General features: G+C 59.4%; 3 protein-coding genes across 3 annotated transcripts; 2 read left to right on the top strand and 1 right to left on the bottom strand.

Moving 5' to 3' along the window:
* Positions 1–944: 944 nt before the first annotated feature.
* On the top strand, positions 945–2,366 carry PLICBS_002720 (uncharacterized protein; the record flags this gene model as incomplete). Its single annotated transcript, XM_018322425.2, has 1 exon — positions 945–2,366. One exon carries the CDS (start codon positions 945–947, stop codon positions 2,364–2,366), a length of 1,422 nt encoding a protein of 473 aa, XP_018179905.2.
* Positions 2,367–2,527: 161 nt separating this feature from the next.
* On the bottom strand, positions 2,528–5,960 carry PLICBS_002719 (uncharacterized protein; the record flags this gene model as incomplete). The annotated part of the gene is made up of 9 exons (XM_065600076.1): positions 2,528–2,562; positions 2,618–2,723; positions 2,785–2,869; positions 2,929–3,033; positions 3,100–3,327; positions 3,379–3,822; positions 3,876–3,964; positions 4,916–5,415; positions 5,735–5,960. 9 exons carry the CDS (start codon positions 5,958–5,960, stop codon positions 2,528–2,530), a joined length of 1,818 nt encoding a protein of 605 aa, XP_065456148.1.
* Positions 5,961–10,243: 4,283 nt separating this feature from the next.
* On the top strand, positions 10,244–15,281 carry PLICBS_002718 (putative PHD type zinc finger protein with BAH domain-containing protein; the record flags this gene model as incomplete). Its single annotated transcript, XM_018322421.2, has 8 exons — positions 10,244–10,258; positions 10,409–11,072; positions 11,448–11,931; positions 12,089–13,907; positions 13,959–14,294; positions 14,415–14,426; positions 14,495–14,991; positions 15,050–15,281. 8 exons carry the CDS (start codon positions 10,244–10,246, stop codon positions 15,279–15,281), a joined length of 4,059 nt encoding a protein of 1,352 aa, XP_018179901.2.
* Positions 15,282–16,415: the final 1,134 nt, after the last annotated feature.

The raw sequence follows: 16,415 nt of genomic DNA, 5'->3' as shown, positions 1-16,415 counted from the left end.
GCACGTCGGTAGCTAGCTCTCCTTGCCAACACTGAGAAGGGGATCGTCAGCGGCCTGGATGACAATCTACCGCCCGAGGCTGGTGGCAGCCTTGATGCGCGAGTCCAGATAGCGCAGTCCCTGCATAGCAAATTGTTGAGAGACAGCTGGTCTACCGTAGTGAGAACATTTGCACCAGCCCGTTGTCATAGTGGACATGGGGACGAGAATCGGTTCCACGTCGTCCGAGTGTCCTTCTACAGCTTGCGAGACCAGTCTGACCACCAACCACCACGCAGCTGTCATCAACTGGTCTTCGCGGTGGAACCAGCAACAGCCCATCCAGCTGTCAATGCGTGTACCGGACGGCCAGCAAGCAACATCCATAGCTCCGACGCATCGTCCTATGCTGCCGGTATGCCTGAAGACGAACGGAGTACAGGCAGGGCTTCAAGTCGACGCCAAGCACAGGCCATGGCTTCCAACGGCCCAGCGAGATAGAGCGAACACGGAAGCCCGCGCCAGTGGCCCCGCTCCCGCCTTCGGCGGCCCGGCCAGCAGCCGCGGCGGTGGTGCTGCGGTGGTGCTGCGGTGGTGCTAGTGGGCAGCCCAACCCATCCATGGATTTATCCAACTTCACACCTGGGTAATATAGGCAGGTACTACCTCCCTGTGGAGCGACCCTTACGGGAAGCGGGGTGCAAGTTACGTGAATAAAAGGAAGTCATCCATGGCCGGTGCATGCAACGGGCGCGCCTCGACAAAGGATCCGTGGTGTCGGCATAGAAATCACGGGGTATATTTGTTGACCTCCTTCCCGACCTGTCCCATCTGTCGGCGTGTTTGGCCGCTCCGCACGGCTCATGTACGAGCATCACTCGCTGCAGATCCACCTGTCCCTCTCGCCACTGCCCTCACCCACTGCATTCCCGCCGCCTGTCTCGCCCAGAGTCGCAGCGACAGCCATGGCTCCCAACACCGCAGTGCAGATTCCCGCGGCGAAGCTCCTCAGCAGCCGGAGCCATGTCGTCCCCGGACAGCTGCTCGTCACGGAGCTCTTCTTCGAGGTGCCGCTCGATTACGAGAACCCCTCCGCCGGCACCATAACCCTGTTCGCCCGCCGCGCCAACAAGCGTGAGGTGCCCATCTTTCCGCCCGACGTCGAGGGCGACGACAAGAAGCAGGATGCCGCGCTCAAGCCGTACATGGTGTACCTCGAGGGCGGTCCCGGCTTCGGGAACAGGGAGCCTCAGGACCATCCCGTTACCCGCACCGCCCTGGCCAGGGGTTATCAGATGCTGTTCATCGACCACCGTGGCGTTGGCATGAGCACGCCCGTCTCTGCTGCCATGCTCGCCAAAGTAGGCGACGTCGACGCTCAGGCGCGATACCTCAGCCTCATGCGCCAGGACAATACGGTCCGCGACTGCGAGGCCGTCCGCAAGTGCCTCACTGAGGGCTGGCCCGAGGCCAAGGCCGCCTGGTCCACATTTGGCCAGTCCTATGGTGGCTTTGTCACTCTGTCATACCTTTCCATGCACCCCGAGGGCCTGCGCGAGGCCTTCCTGACCGGCGGCCTCGCCCCCGTTGGAAAGACGCCCGAGCAGGTATATGGCGCCACGTTTCGCAAGACGGCTGAGCGCAACGAGCAGTACTTCACCAAGTTTCCAGAGGACGTCGAGGTGCTTCGTCAGCTCGCTGCCTACATCGAGGGCGAAGGCGGCATTGCCCTTCCTTCCGGCGGCACACTGACAGTGCCCCGTCTGCTGACCATCGGCATCGCCTTTGGCGGCCATGGCGGTTTCGACAACGTTCACAGCACTCTCATGCACCTGAAGACGTCCCTAGACCAGTTCGGCTTCTTCACGCGGGCCGCGCTGCAACCCCTCGAGACCTTCACCCCTTTCGACACCAACATCATATACGCGATTCTTCACGAGGCCATTTACTGCGACGGCATTCCCTCCGACTGGGCCGCCTACCGTGTCGGCAAGGCGCTCAAGGAGTTTGCGTGGCTCAACCCGGGCTACGTCTGCGCGACATCTACGGAGCCACTGTTCTTCTCTGGTGAGATGATTTTCCCACTGCATTTCGAGACCTATCCAGAGCTACAGTCCCTACGGGACGTGGCCGAGAAGCTTGCCAAGAGGACAGATTGGCCGCACCTCTACGATCAAGAGCGTCTGCGCAATAACAAGGTCCCGGTGTACGCAGCGTCCTATGTGGAGGACATGTACGTGGAGTGCAACCTCGCCAGGGACACTGCCAGGCTGGTCAGGGGCACCAAGGTGTTTGAGACCAATGTCGTATATCACAACGGTGTGCGAGCCAAGTCCGATGAGATTCTTCAGCAACTGTTTAGCTTGAGGGACGATGTCCTGGATTAGACGAGCATGGTAAAACGTAGATATAGCGGAAGCGGAGGGAAGAGAACCCTGTCGCATCATTTTACCCTGCCAATCGGGTCTATGAAACAACACCGGTGCCAGGGGTGGTGGTTCGACGACGCAGACGTGACAGTCCAGTGTTCCCCTCTCGCTGTTTCGTCCTACTCTTCCTCCATCTCTGCCTGTAACTGGATTTCTGCAATGTCTGTAAGCAGTGTTGTAACGAGCCAAAGCAGGGTCTTTCCACTCACGCCAGAGTCGATTAGCTGCCGTAGTGATAATCTCGGCCTTTGCCAGTAACTTCTCCTCGAGTTTTTCGTCGTTTCTCCCCTTCAAGCGTATCTTGTTGGGCTGCGCCTGCTACAGGGTCAGCGGCCAAGCGCATCACGATTATTTGCGGCCACTAAAATTGACGCACCTGCATGAGCACGGGGAGCAATTCTTTGGGGTCAGCATTGGCAATAGATGCGACGCTCCGGTAGCCACTCTCCCAAAAGACTCGGCTGGGTAACGAGTCAGCATCCTGTATCAACTTTCGAGGGGCGTGTCAGTGCGCGCGTACGCCGTCCGGCTCTTGATGAATGGTATCTTTGCCAGGGCCAAGAGATCCGCCCTGGCGCCCGCCATGAGCCTATCCGAGAAATGCTCAAGGGCTGCAGCCATGACGCTGCAGAGGGTCCCGTGAGTCAGTTTGTGTGCGTCTAGACGCGACTGCAGGCTGTCGAGCACTCACCCCCATCCCATGGTGTGACAGAACTTGATCATCCCTGCAGCGAAGCCCTGGCATGTCTGGGACAGGGTCTGGACTGTACCACGCGGCGCGTCGTACTTGCGAGAAACGACATGTATCGGAGTTTCATTACACAAGTCCCGCAGCTGGAGTGCGAGGTAGAAACGCCGGTAGACACGGGCCAGTTCTTTCTCCTCTGACGTGTTCTCCTTCAAAGTCGCGCCCTGGGCTCTGTGCGGTGTCAGAGGGCTCGACACGCCGATCCTCCAGGGGTTCACTCACAGCTTGAGGATAGAGGTCGGCTTGATCCCTAAGAAATTCATCACACGCAGGCCGCTTTCGTCCAGTGCCTCCATCTCATTGCGGAACACTTGCCAGTTGACAATTACGCCGAAGTCTTGAACCGGCGTAAAGACGTACAAGATGTGCATCTCTCCGTCCATCACAAAGGCTCTAAGCGCCCTCGTGAGTTCGCGGTGGACGAAGACTCCGTCATCAGGGTCAATTGCAGAGGCCACAATAGCCCTTCCCAGTTGAGTCGGAACGAGACCGTCTGCAGTGTCTCCGGTTGCGAGACCCATACTCTGGACCTCTATCAGGCTCTTTTCAAGACACTCGTGCACAAATTCTACTCCGTGCGAGTGACTAAGGAGCGACTTCGAGAAGTAGTCACAAATTGACTCGTGGTTGGTAGCCAGTCGCGTCGAAACTACCTCCAAAAGTGCGCTTTATGCTGGTTAGATCACACAAGGATGCCATCGGAGTAAAGGGGCACTCACCGCTGTATGCGCCGATTTTCGGTATTCAGACAGCTTGAAACTTCGGGTATCTCAGCTCGCATGAGATCCAGGACCTGGTCCAAGCCGGCCTCGCGACAACACAAGTAAGTCTCGCCAACTGGGGACTTGCCTTGGCGCCCAGCGCGCCCTCTCATTTGCCTTAGCATGGACGGTCCTATAAAGTCTCGGCCCATGCGCGCATTATGCAGTATTACTCGCCGTGCCGGACTTCACATGATCAGATTACAGTTCAAGAGCGATGTTGGCACGCGTGACCTACAGGTTGATACCGGCCGCCAAACTACATGTGGCGACGCAAACGACAAGCGTTCCAGCATCATAGGCCGCAGATATCAAATCTCTTTCCTCGCTAGTTAAGCCAGCCTGGTTTATCAGCGTACAAGCTGCAATAGTGACCAACGCTGAAAACCTACATCTGTGTATCTGTCAGCTTGGGCGTTGTAACGGGGCAGCGCCGTTTTGTTGGGCTGTGCAGAGGCACGTACGGTGAAAAGCCACTCCGTATAGAACCGTCTCTTCAAGCACGGGATCAACACCCGTACTTAAGCTCCGCATTTCGCCGAGCAGATCCAACCGCTTTTCGAGCAACCTTGGACTGATTGAATGCGGGGCAGGCATGACGCGACTGATCCAACGAGCGTCCGACTCGCATACGCCGCGACTGCCTGCAAAAACCAATACCCCATGTCCGTTGAAGGCGGTTTCATATGCAAGCGAAACGACGGCATTGAGGACTGGGTCGGAGAATTCCTTGTGCGAAGACTTCGTGACCTCTCTGTCTGGTGAGATCAGCCCCGCCATTAAGCATCGACTGCTGAGCTGGGTATTGGAAGAGGACCGAGTGCCAGCGGATTCAACATTAAACACCTTGCCTTCGCACACGAGATGTTCATTAATTGGGATTGGCCGGTAACGAGTTTCGTAACAGTGGGCATCTAGCCACTCAGCCATGAGACTCATGTTCTGCGGGGGAGATCATTAGCCATTTCCACCATACGAGCACAAGGCCTTTGACGTACCGGTAGAGTGGCACTCATGCCTACAATTTGTATGGGCTGCTCGATGCTGAGAAGTTTCGTAGCTATGAGCTCCAGCAGGTACCCACGGTGATCGTCATCAATCATGTGTAGCTCGTCTAGCACAACGGCTCGAAGCTTAGGAATTGAGCAGTCATCAATAGCTTGGTTCACGAGAGCATTGGCCTGCAAAGAATTAGCAGGTGTCACGCCTGTGCTGGGAAGCTGACGAGCCTTCTCCACGGTGCACACCCCGATATCGAAATCGTCCCACGTCGCCCTGACTTTGCCACCGCCGAAGAAACCGACTACTCGAATGGCTCCTTCATCGGCACGTCGACGCCACGGACCTTTTGCTACGTCATATGACGGGTTTTCCGGCAGACGCAGGTCGCGCACGACGCTCCGTAGCCAACGCACTTTCTCTTGAACCAGGGCGACGTAGGGGAGCACGAGAAGTGCCTTGCAGCCAGGCTCACCCAATACTCGCTTGAGCAGCAATACTGAACCAGAAGTCAGTATTGTCCTTGGGCTGGCCAAACGTCTACGGCTTACAGTCTGCAACCAGCGATTTGCCTCCGCCAGTTGGAGCACAGTATACCAGGTTCCTCTCTCCGTCCAACAGCCCAGGGCCTTTCAAACAGTTTTTCTGCCATGGGTATATTTGTTTAATACCTAGGGAGGCAAGGCTGCGGACAAGCTGGGATGGCAGATCGTATGTGCGGTGAGCAAGGTCCAGCTCTGGGTCCCGGGACGAGGTCGGTGTGGCTGCTAGTAGCCTTCGCTGAGAGTAGTCGGATGTGTCTGTCTGACTCCGCGCACTCACAATGCTGCTCGCGGACAGACGGGTTGGAGCCGCAGGGAGGCTGACGGCACGTTGAAACTGAACGAGACCGTTGGACACGTGTGCCCGCTCATTTGGGTCGCCGTCGTTGTTTGACCGGCTTCGCTTCTGGCCCGCAAGAGGAGCCGGACCATAAGAAGCTTGCTGTCGCTCTTGGGCTTCCTGCAGGCTGGTCGTGTGCAAGAGGCCTTTCATGCTCTTCATTGTGAGCGGGGGGCCGTCGATGGCGGCAACAGCGGTATGTGTGCATTAGCTTGGGGACATGAGAGCAGACGGGCAATTCGATCAACGCGCCCCTATCGTCTTTCGTGGCAGCATTGGTGGGAACGCAGGTCCACGCGTGTCGACGATACCGATGCCCTGGGTTAGGCGAATACCATTAACGCGATGGAGGCACGTCTGGTTGAGATGCCGGCACGCGGTGTCACGTGTGGAGGCTCCGGCGAGTGGCTCGGAAGGGCAAGTGCGGGAAGGCGGCATGTCGGCACCGAATCACGATGGGCGCCCGCCCACAGCGACCCAAAGGCAGAAGGAAGGCCCTGCCATGCCTGCAGAGCCACATTGACGCGGGGCGTTCCTGGCACCTGCTGCACTGGCTTGGCTGGCTGACACACCCACAGCTAGCCCGCAGTGCCAGCAGACACGCGCACCCCCCCCCCCCCCCCCTTGCTCCGCCAACGCCCGCCGCCCACCCCTCTCCAACCCCTTCCGGGCTTCCTGGCGCCTTCCTTGCCCTTTCCAAGCCCGCGGCGCCTGGCGCGTTCTCGCTGCAGCCCCCGATGCGCAGGGCTCTGCGCGAAGATGCCCCGCGGGCCGCCATTGGCCAGCAGACACGCAGGCTTCCGGCACGCCTTTTCCCTTTTGGCATCGAGCTGATTGGAAGAAGGGAAGGCGTCCCGCCAACAACGTGTGCGTCCGCCCCCTCTGCCTGAGCTGCAACTTGGGAGTTGTGCGCGCGACTCCCCCTGCGATGCACCCGCACCGTTCTCTTGATGATTGCTCGCCTATAACGTATGGTATGCTGTGCAAATCCAAGTGAAGGAATGGCTCGACAGCGGATGCAGGTAACACACGTAGGCGAAACGGCAAGATGTTTCCTTCACCTGTCGTTTCCCACGGCTTCCGACGTGGCCGTGTCGCGTGAATGACTTGGGGAGGCAAGCCAGGAAATCCATCCATTCGAGGCACCCCTACCCTAGGCGAGCGTTTTATGAGCTCTGCTGCTGATACACTCTAATACATACGTCCTGGGCACCTTTGAGGACATGCTGATGACGACAAGCTACAAGATGGATGTATGTGATGAGACACTCTATGATAAGTAAAATCACTGCACTTGTCGCGGAGCCACCCGGCACCCGTCACTCAGACGCAAATACGGCGTGCACTCGATGCAAGCATTTGTGATGGCTGGTGGCGACGCGCTACCGCAGGAGCCGGACGCCCCGACAGATGAAGCATGAGGTCTGCGAGTACTCTTACGTAGCGACCACAACCCACCATGAGTCCTTCGGGTCAGCCCCGGTGGGCCAGCACCCTCCACTCCCTGTGTCGACTTGCGATCCCGAAGGGCCGGCCACCTTTTTGGTAGCCTGCCTGGGTTTGTCAACGAGATGTCCCACTGGGGCTACCCGATTGCGGCCCTCGGGCTCGGCTGCCCTTAATGTCTCTCTGGATCGGACCCGTCCACTGTGGTCCAAGAAGCCCTTTGAGGAACGAACCGCTCCTGTCCAATCGCCTCGGACCTTAATGGAATTATCCAGGTTCCATTTGCGATGGAAATCGTCACGATGCCCTCAGGAGCGTACATGCGGGCGCAACGCCGAATAACCTGACGACGAGCGTGTTCCGTAGCTTGGGGATCCCGCGCCGGTGCATTTCGTGCTTTGTGCCACCACGGATTGCCGTTTTGCCTCCGTCACTTCGGTCACGGGCGGCAATCCCAGGTTCACGGGGGTTGCCCTGCCACGCCAGTCAGGACGTGACAAGGCGCGTGTATCTATGGCTGAGTCGCCCGGAATCGAAACACTTCACTGCTGTCGACTTCATACAGTCGCCTGCCGCGCTCGCCGCCTGCTCTACTTCGTACAGTGTTCAAAGGCAGAGGCGAAATCAAAGGAGCTGCTCGCCTCGCCCCTTGAGCAAGATGCCCAGGACAACACCTCGTCGTTATTCCCACAAAGCGACACGTCGGACATGGCCGCCCTATGCAATGCCGGGTTGACCCTGCTCCCGTTGTCAATTGTGCTGGCCCCAGGCCCTGGGGACGCGTGCCAGTCCGCGGAGGGAAAGCTGGCACTCGTAAAATGTTATTGCCGAGGGTGGTGGCGACGGCCCAGCGGTGGCCACGCCACACGAACGCTTCGGCCCAGGGCCCTGCTCCCTCCCATCCCATTAAACTCACTGGACTCTAGTGCCTTGCCTACTTTGGGCGTGTGAGTGAGCAAACCTTGTGAAATCCTAGTAGGGTCTGCGAGGGAGAGAACAACCGGATGCAAGCCGCCCTCCCTCGCGTCGGCCTCGGGCAAAGCGCATGACGGGTACACGCAGCAGGTAGGCATGAAGAAAGTCGTGACCGCCCGCGGTCGCTGCATTCGACCAGTTCTGCGCTTGGCCGGGCCCTGCGGGATCTTCAAGCACCAGACAAGCACCAGGCAGATGGGAGTGCAGAATCGCCCAGGTGGTGCCCCAGTGTCAATGAATGACAGGAGGCATGCGTGATTTGCACCCGACACTGGCTATTTTGGCTCGGTACATTGCCCGGGGCCCGCGAGCGGTCCAAGCTTTGCCACCGCATCACCAATACCGGCGGGCCTGCTGTGTGTACGGACGGAGCCACCTAGAGGTACTTCGTAATCGTACATGCCCTGGCTCTGCAATTTGCACCGGGCTTGACGATGTTGAAGCCGGACGGGCGTCGTCGACGCAGCCTCTCTCACGGGTGGCTCGGGTCGCGGCGGAGGGGAACAAGGGCCCGGCTCAGAAGCCGAAGACGCGCTTTCACGCCGCCTACCTGTTACTGCTCGCGAACCCGCGTTTCCTCGGTTTGCAGAGGTGCGGAGCGTCCGAACGAGGAGGGCCGGCTGTGCTTGACGTCGCGCTGTATCGCGGAGCCACATGATCTGCACCACCGCCGGCCAAACAGAGCCAGGGCAGCCCATGACGCACATGTGTGTGCAATAATCTGCCCAAATGCGAGCGTGTACTTTGCACGAAACCGAAGTGCTGCCTGCGCAAGCATGCGTCTGTCCATGCTCCGCACGCCCTTTTGACCGTGACAAACAGCGCCGCGTTCATATTTCGCCTCGCCCCGTCCCCTCCAAGTGCCGCGTCTCCCGCCTACGCTTTCCAACCTCGATTCGACGGTGCCAGGGCTTGCTGTCCCCGTTGCCTACCCCATCAAGAAGCACAGCGGCATTCATCAGGCCGTGATCGCCATGCCCTGCGGGTGATACCTTGGAGACCTCTAGATGGCTTGCCGTCGACGACGCCGGCCGAGGCTTACTACTGTTGGCCTCGCCGCGCCGCCGACTGCGTTTTGCCGCCGTCACGCATCAACCTTGGTGGGACGGGGGCCTGGCCAGGTCGAGGCAGCCCAACTCCCGCGTGCCCTCTGCCTGTGGCGCTGGATAGAGTTGCCGGCGAGAATGGGTAGCATCTCGCCGGACCGTACACAAACTGGGGCCTCACCACACACGAACACGTAGCCAGCGAGCGGCATACATGGCGTAGGCCCAGGCCGCACGGCTCCTTGGCTGCGGGCGATGCTGTGGGAGCGTCCGTCGTCGCGGCGCGCGTGTGGCCACGACAAATATGTGCGAGCCGTAGCCGTCGGCGGTGGGCGCGCGGCGCTGATGAACGCCTTGCAAAAAACTTGGGTTGAGATCCGTCCCTCCTCAATGGTGTGAGACGGGCGGGCCTCCGTGGGGACAGAGGTAACACATGACGGCCGGGGGGGTGTCATGTATATATAAAGTAGCTTCTACTGCAGGACAGGCCGCCGCGCACCTATCCGCGGGCACAATGCAGGGCTCTGCGCTAGCAGGCACCGCCGAGGTACTCGTCCCGCTAGCGCCGTCCCACCCATGCTCCGGTACCAGCGTGGACGTGCCTTTCGAGCCAGGCCCCAGGGCCGTCACCTCGGGGGCGCCAGGACGTTTCCTCGCTCTCCCGGCGTCTGGGAACCATGGCCTTCTCTGCCTCTTCTTCTACCTACCTCTCTTTCAACTTCGTCCTCTTCCCACTCCATACCTCACCCTCGCGAGACGGGTCCGACGCCGGAATCTCTTCATCGTCTACCCCCGCGAGGTCTCGGTCGCATCGACACTTACATTTTCACCATTCACACTCATCCATCCTTTTGCGCTCGGCGCTGCCGCGCTCTCACTCACACGCTCTTCTCACACGCGCTCTCGCATGACGGCCTGGGCATGCCTTCGCTCGCTGTCCGCCTCCAACCCACGATCGCGAAGTGAGCGGCTGGTGCCATGGCACAGCAAAATGTCAGTCGTTCCTCTCTGCGCCATTGCACATTCCGCATCCTGCTTCACGGTTTTTTTCTTCCTGCACTTGTGCACTCTCGCCCATTTGCCCCAGAGCGGCCATCTCATTCACACCCGCCTGCGGTCAACACCTGCTAACGCCCCAGACAGGAATCCAAAGCCACAGACTCGGACGCGCAACAACCAGGAGCGTCCGAGTCGCTGAGGGCTTCTTCTGGCTCGGATCCTGGATCAAAAGAAGGTGGCGCCGAAATGGCGGCGCCGTACGGCACACGCTCGCGCAACAGGACGGGCAATGCCCGCATCAACTACGCAGAGGACAAGGACATCGAGATGGACAACTATGACTACTACCATTCCAAGACCAACCCTGACGGCAGCGGCAAGAAGCCGTCGCGACAAAGCACAGCGGCTGCGAATGGCGACGGTCCCCTTCGCGGCAGCGGGTCGCGCAAGCTGGGCCTCGACGACGGCAAATCTGCTGGGTCGTCCCAGAACGGGTCCCGGGAACAGAGTTCGAGCAATGGCGGCGGCGGCGGCGGCGGCGGCAGCAGCACCGCTGCATCGCAGCCCGCGCAGGCATCAGTCGCATTGCAGCCCTCGTCGCGCAAGCGCAAGGCCACAACAACGCAATCCGCGACTGCATCGTCCATGTCATCACCAGCCGTCATGTCGACAAAACGCATCGGAAACGCGATGCAAGTTACGGGGCCGCCACTGCGGGAGACCAACCTCATGACGTTTGAGCACAGCAACGCCCGCCCGGAAAATGGGCGGATGAAAGCTGACGACGGGACGGTGCTGGAGCCAAATGGTGAGTCGTCGAAAGCCTCTCCCCCCCCCCCAGTCCAGTCCCAGTGGCTCGGCCAAGGGGACCCACCCACTTTTTTGGAGCCTGGGAGGGTCACCCACGATCCGCCCACGGCCAATTTCAGGCATGGCCATGGCATGCTGGCAAATTGGCGACGGGCTCGCGCTGCTGCGGCGTGTGCCAAGCGGCGGGAGCTGCTGCGCGTGCTGAAATGCACGCAGCTGTCTCCAGCGTAGGGTTTCGCACCACACGCCTTGCCTCGCCTCGCCTTGCCTTGCCTCGGGTCCTCCAGCCTCTGGGCTGGCGCACCGCCAGCGGCGGCGGCGGCGACAACACGCTCATTGTTGCAGCGCCTTGGCTAACGAACAAACGCCGCAGACCATGTGTATCTCGTCTGCGAACCCCCCGGCGAGCCCTACTATCTGGGCCGCATCATGGAGTTCTTGCACGCCGGGAACGACACCTCCAGACCCGTGGACGCGGTACGCATCAACTGGTTCTACCGCCCTAAGGATATCGGGCGCAAGGCCGTCGACACGCGCCAGGTCTTCGCCACGATGCACTCCGACATTAGCCCGCTGACGGCGCTGCGCGGCAAGTGCCGCATAATGCACCGCGGCGAGATTGACAGCATGGACCAGTTCCGCAAAACGCCCGACAGCTTCTGGTACGAGAAGCTCTACGACCGCTACATCCAAAAGAATTACGACCTTATCCCGACCGCCAGCATCGTCAACGTTCCCGACAAGGTCAAGAAGGTGCTCGATGAGCGCTGGAAGTTCGTCTTGGTGGAGCAGGGGCGTGGTAAGGAGCTGACTAGCGCCGTCAAGCTCTGCAAGAGATGTAGCGGCTACTGTGCCAGGTACGTACCGCACCGCCCACCCTCACCCACGTTCCCCACCAATCTGGACAACCTCATCTCAATGCCGCACCAACTACCCTCGCCGCGCAGAAGCTGGCAAAGCCGTTTTGCGCGTTATGTAAAACTTGTGCTGACATTTCCGTGTTCCCATCCTCAGTAACGACTCTGTCGATTGTGCAGTATGTCACAACACGTATCACATGAACTGCGTCCGGCCGCCGCTGCTCAAGAAGCCGTCGCGCGGCTTTGCATGGTCCTGTGCCGCCTGCAGCAGAGCGCAGGAGCGAAAACTCGAGGCCCGCAACACGCCCAGTGGCACTGATGCCAATGGCGACCTCGAAGACGATGAGCTCCTCGACGACGAAGATGAGGATGCTCAAGGCATTGAAACCGATCGCACTACCCCAGCAGATGAGGAACACCACCATCAGGGTACCGCCGAGCAAATCTACCAAGCGAGCCTTTGGCCGTGGCGGTACCTGGGAATGCACTGCAAGCCGGAGGACGCGCTCGACTACGACGACCGTATCTACCCTCGAGCAAGCACGCGTATTGGGCCGCGACATCAGGCAAACGTCACACCTTGGCCTGGCCGTCCCGTCGAGTATGTCAAGCCGCTGGAGGTCAGAAGGGGACCAAGGGGTCCAAAGATCTCCAAAGAGGCTTTGGACGCCGAGAAGGCCCTGCGCGGCAAGCGACCGAAGTGGGTCCAGGATCAGCCTCCCGGTTACGTCGCACGAGGCGAGGATCATGATGAGAACGACCCAAATGCGACCTCGACGCTCCTCTGGAAGCCCCCGACGCAAGACAAGATTAGCGACGAAGACGTGAAAGATTACATGAAGAAGGCGCAAGTCTTCGCAAAGAAACTTGGACTCCCTGAGCGCTCCACCAACCTACAGGACATCGCACTTGAGACTCTCTTCCAGCATGATTACGACCCGTCAACCGCTCTTCAGGATCTTCCGGACACTGAGCAGGGCGTATTCAAAGAACCCTTGTTGACCCCGGCTGAACAGAAAAAGTTCGAGGAAGGTGTGGCCAAGTATGGCTCTGAACTTCATTTGGTCATGAAGCATGTGAAGACGATGACGCCAGGGGAGGTCGTACGCTATTACTATACGTGGAAGAAGACAGAGCGCGGTCAGCAAGTATGGGGTAGCTTTGCTGGCAGGAAGGGCAAGAAGCACGCGAGGAGGGCCGAAGAAGCTGCCAACAAACTTGCTGACGACGTGGCGGATCACGAGGACGACTCCGCGTTCGACACAGCCAAGGCGGCGGAGAAGAAACGCAGTTTCATCTGCCAATTCTGCTCCACAACTACGTCTCGCCAGTGGCGGCGAGCTCCAAACGCCTCTTCCGGACTCGTCGGCGACAACGCAAACAAAGGAAATGGGAAAGACAAGGGCAACCAGTACGTCACTGCTCTCTGCCGGCGATGCGCAGAACTGTGGCGTCGATACGGCATTCGTTTTGAGGAGATGGAGGAGGTGGCCAAGAAGGTGGCTCAATCTGGTGGAAGGGCGTGGAAGCGAAAACAAGACGAAGAGCTGTTGAAAGAGCTCCAGGCAGCCCAGGAAATGGGTCTTATGACGCCAGACCGCGACGTTACGCCCATGAGCGGCTCCTTGAATGCTGGCCAGGAGCCTCCGAGGAAGAAGCTGAAGGGAGCCCCTGGTCCCGCCGACAAGGATCAGGACTCGGCATACTCTGACGGTGGCGGCGTTCCAGGGTCCGGTCTCTCTAAGAAGAAGGACAAGTACACCGAGAGCACACCTATACCCGAGATGCCGAAGCCCCGCGTCCTGCCTTGTGCAATTTGCGATCAGATGGAGCCGCTAGGCGAGCAGCACATCTCGTGTCGCGAGTGCCGCTTGACCGTACATCGAAACTGCTACGGCATCATGGACAACCGCATGCAGGGCAAGTGGATATGCGACATGTGCTCGAACGACAAGAACCCCCAGCTCTCGATTGTAAGTTCGCCTAGCCATCCTTGCGCACGGATGTTACTGACATCAACCCAGCAATACAAGTGTGTGCTCTGTCCCGTGGAGCACACCGAACAAGACTTCGTCGAACAGCCGAAACTTACTCACCACAAGAAGAAGATGTCGGAGAAAGATCGCGAGCGTGAGAGGCTGGAAGTGCAACAGGCGCGCAAGGCTGCCGAGTACTACCGCAAGCAGCAGGAAGACTTGAACCGCCCGGTGAACCCCAGAGAGCCTCTCAAACGTACGGCGGACAACAACTGGGTTCACGTTACCTGTGCGGTGTGGACTCCAGAGGTGAAGTTTGGCAACGCCAAGGCTCTCGAGCCGTCCGAGGGCATCCCGTCGATTCCGCGGTCCAGATACGACGAGGTGTGCCAGGCTTGCAACCAACAGGGGGGCGCCTGTGTCTCTTGCCACCAATGCCGTGTGCCATGTAAGATGCCCCGACAACACTTCTGTTACAAGTTTGGACGCTGACCACTCCATCAGACCACGTCGAATGTGCGCGGCAGCAAGGCCATCTACTCGGATTTGATGTCAGCCCTGTGAAAGGGTCTCGTCGAGACCAGTTCAACGTTGTGACCCTGAATGGGGAGACCGGCACAATGTCGGCTGTGCTGTGGTGCAAGGACCATATTCCCACCAAGACGATCGCGCATCATATGCACGAGATGGTGACCGAGTCTGGGCTGAACGCCCTGCAGTTTTACGTCCAAAACTACAAGCAGGCGGACCTCACTTTGACGGGTACTGTCCGCAAGGCCAACCTAATGATGAACGCCGCCAAGGTGTCCGGAGTCCCGACCCAACCCAGCGGTCCCAGGAGAACATCCATTGCTGGCACGACTACAACGATTGCGAATGGTGCAGGGCCGCCTGCTCGAAACGGCGAGCCCACCGAGGCAGCAACGAACGCACTGCAGCCTGGAGAAAAGGTATGCATCACTTGCGGCATTGATGTGACGCCCAAGTGGTGGCCGATCGACGATTCGCAGGAGCGGAAACTCACAAATGGCCACCATGGCGTCCTTGGCTCCGAGGCGCGCAAGTTTGTGGAGCAGCGCAAGTTCCAATGCCATCAGTGCCGCAAGGCGCCTCGTACGTCGAAGTCCTTTGTGCCGCAGCATTCGCCGCCTGTGCCTGAACCTCCTCGGTCCTCTCACGCGATGCCACCTGCACCGGTCACGGCGGTACCTCCGCTGCGAAGTCCTCCTGCGCCGCCTTCCGACTATCGTCCGCTGCGATCTGAAATACATTCGCTACTGCATCACCCTACCCCGAATGAGCGGCCGCCGCCACCCGCCCCCGTTACCGCTGCGGTGCCGCAACACATGGACTCCCGACCTCCGGCTGTGACGCATCCATACGGCGCGGCCCCGCACCCTCGGTCATTTAGTGAATGGCCTCACCTATCTAGGCGCCAGCACGGCTCGCCGCCTCGGCATCTCAATGGGGGCCCTCCACCACTTCATGGAGGACCGCCGGCGCCGCCTCCGTTGTCGAATCTTACCTCCCTTCGGCCTCCGGCAATGACTGCTCCTCCGCCGGTTGCTCCCCTTTCGGTAGGCCACCATCACGCACACGGGTCTCCCGTCTACGGAAATGGCCTACCCCCGTCACCTCGGCGATTGAATGGCCCGGCGCCGCCTGCACCCTACGTCCCTCCGTATCATGCAGCGCCGAGTCATCCTCCCCCACCGCCACCAAATAGGTCGCCGAGCCTCAGCAATGGCGTGCCGTCGTCGAGGTACGAGTCATCACCTCACGGGATGCATCCGCATCCTCAAATATCTCCATACCCAGGCTCGCACGGAAGCCCGCCAATGCCAAGAAATGGTCCGCCGCCGACTCTTGAGCCACCCGGATCTGCCGGCTCCATGGCCTCGAGGCCCCCGGAGAGCCGGCCTGCCAGCGGGGCTAGCGCGAGCCCATCGCTGAGGAACTTGTTGTCATGAAGAGTTTGTCTGTCTTTAAGGGAGCGGGGGTGTTTTAAGGATATGTTCTCCTGCTAAGCGGGAAAGGGACGTCCAAGGATGGAGTTTTGCATCTCACGGTTTGCGCTCATGTTTGATTTGCGGGAGGAGTATTGGAGTTTGCATCATGGGCCCGGGCCACCTCGTCTACGTGGGCCCCCACGTAGGACGCATTTTTTGTCGGCTCCGGTCAAGCGAAACACGAGGCTTGTGTACAATAGAGGAAGGGCGGTGAGCAAAAGATGGAGTGGCACGTTAGAACGTCCTGGCATTGAAGCTCCGTTCCGCGGGGGCCGTGGAGGGCGTCGTCGTATTTCATCATAATCAATGCAATTCCAAGAGAGAAGGACCTCTAGACTATAAGGCTCGATGACGTGCAAATATTGAACATTCATGACCTGCATTATTGCATGTTCTGGCCGGACGTTGATGCTTTCTCACAGGCATGTGCACCTCGTCACTACATGGCATGTCGTCGGATCGATGCAGATGCCATGCGTTGCCCCGGTTTTTAGAC

This window comes from Purpureocillium lilacinum (genome assembly GCF_023168085.1).
Source record: "Purpureocillium lilacinum CBS 284.36 DNA, scaffold_2, whole genome shotgun sequence".
In the NCBI taxonomy this organism is placed as follows: domain Eukaryota; kingdom Fungi; phylum Ascomycota; class Sordariomycetes; order Hypocreales; family Ophiocordycipitaceae; genus Purpureocillium; species Purpureocillium lilacinum.
This window is presented reverse-complemented; position numbering and strand designations above follow the sequence as displayed.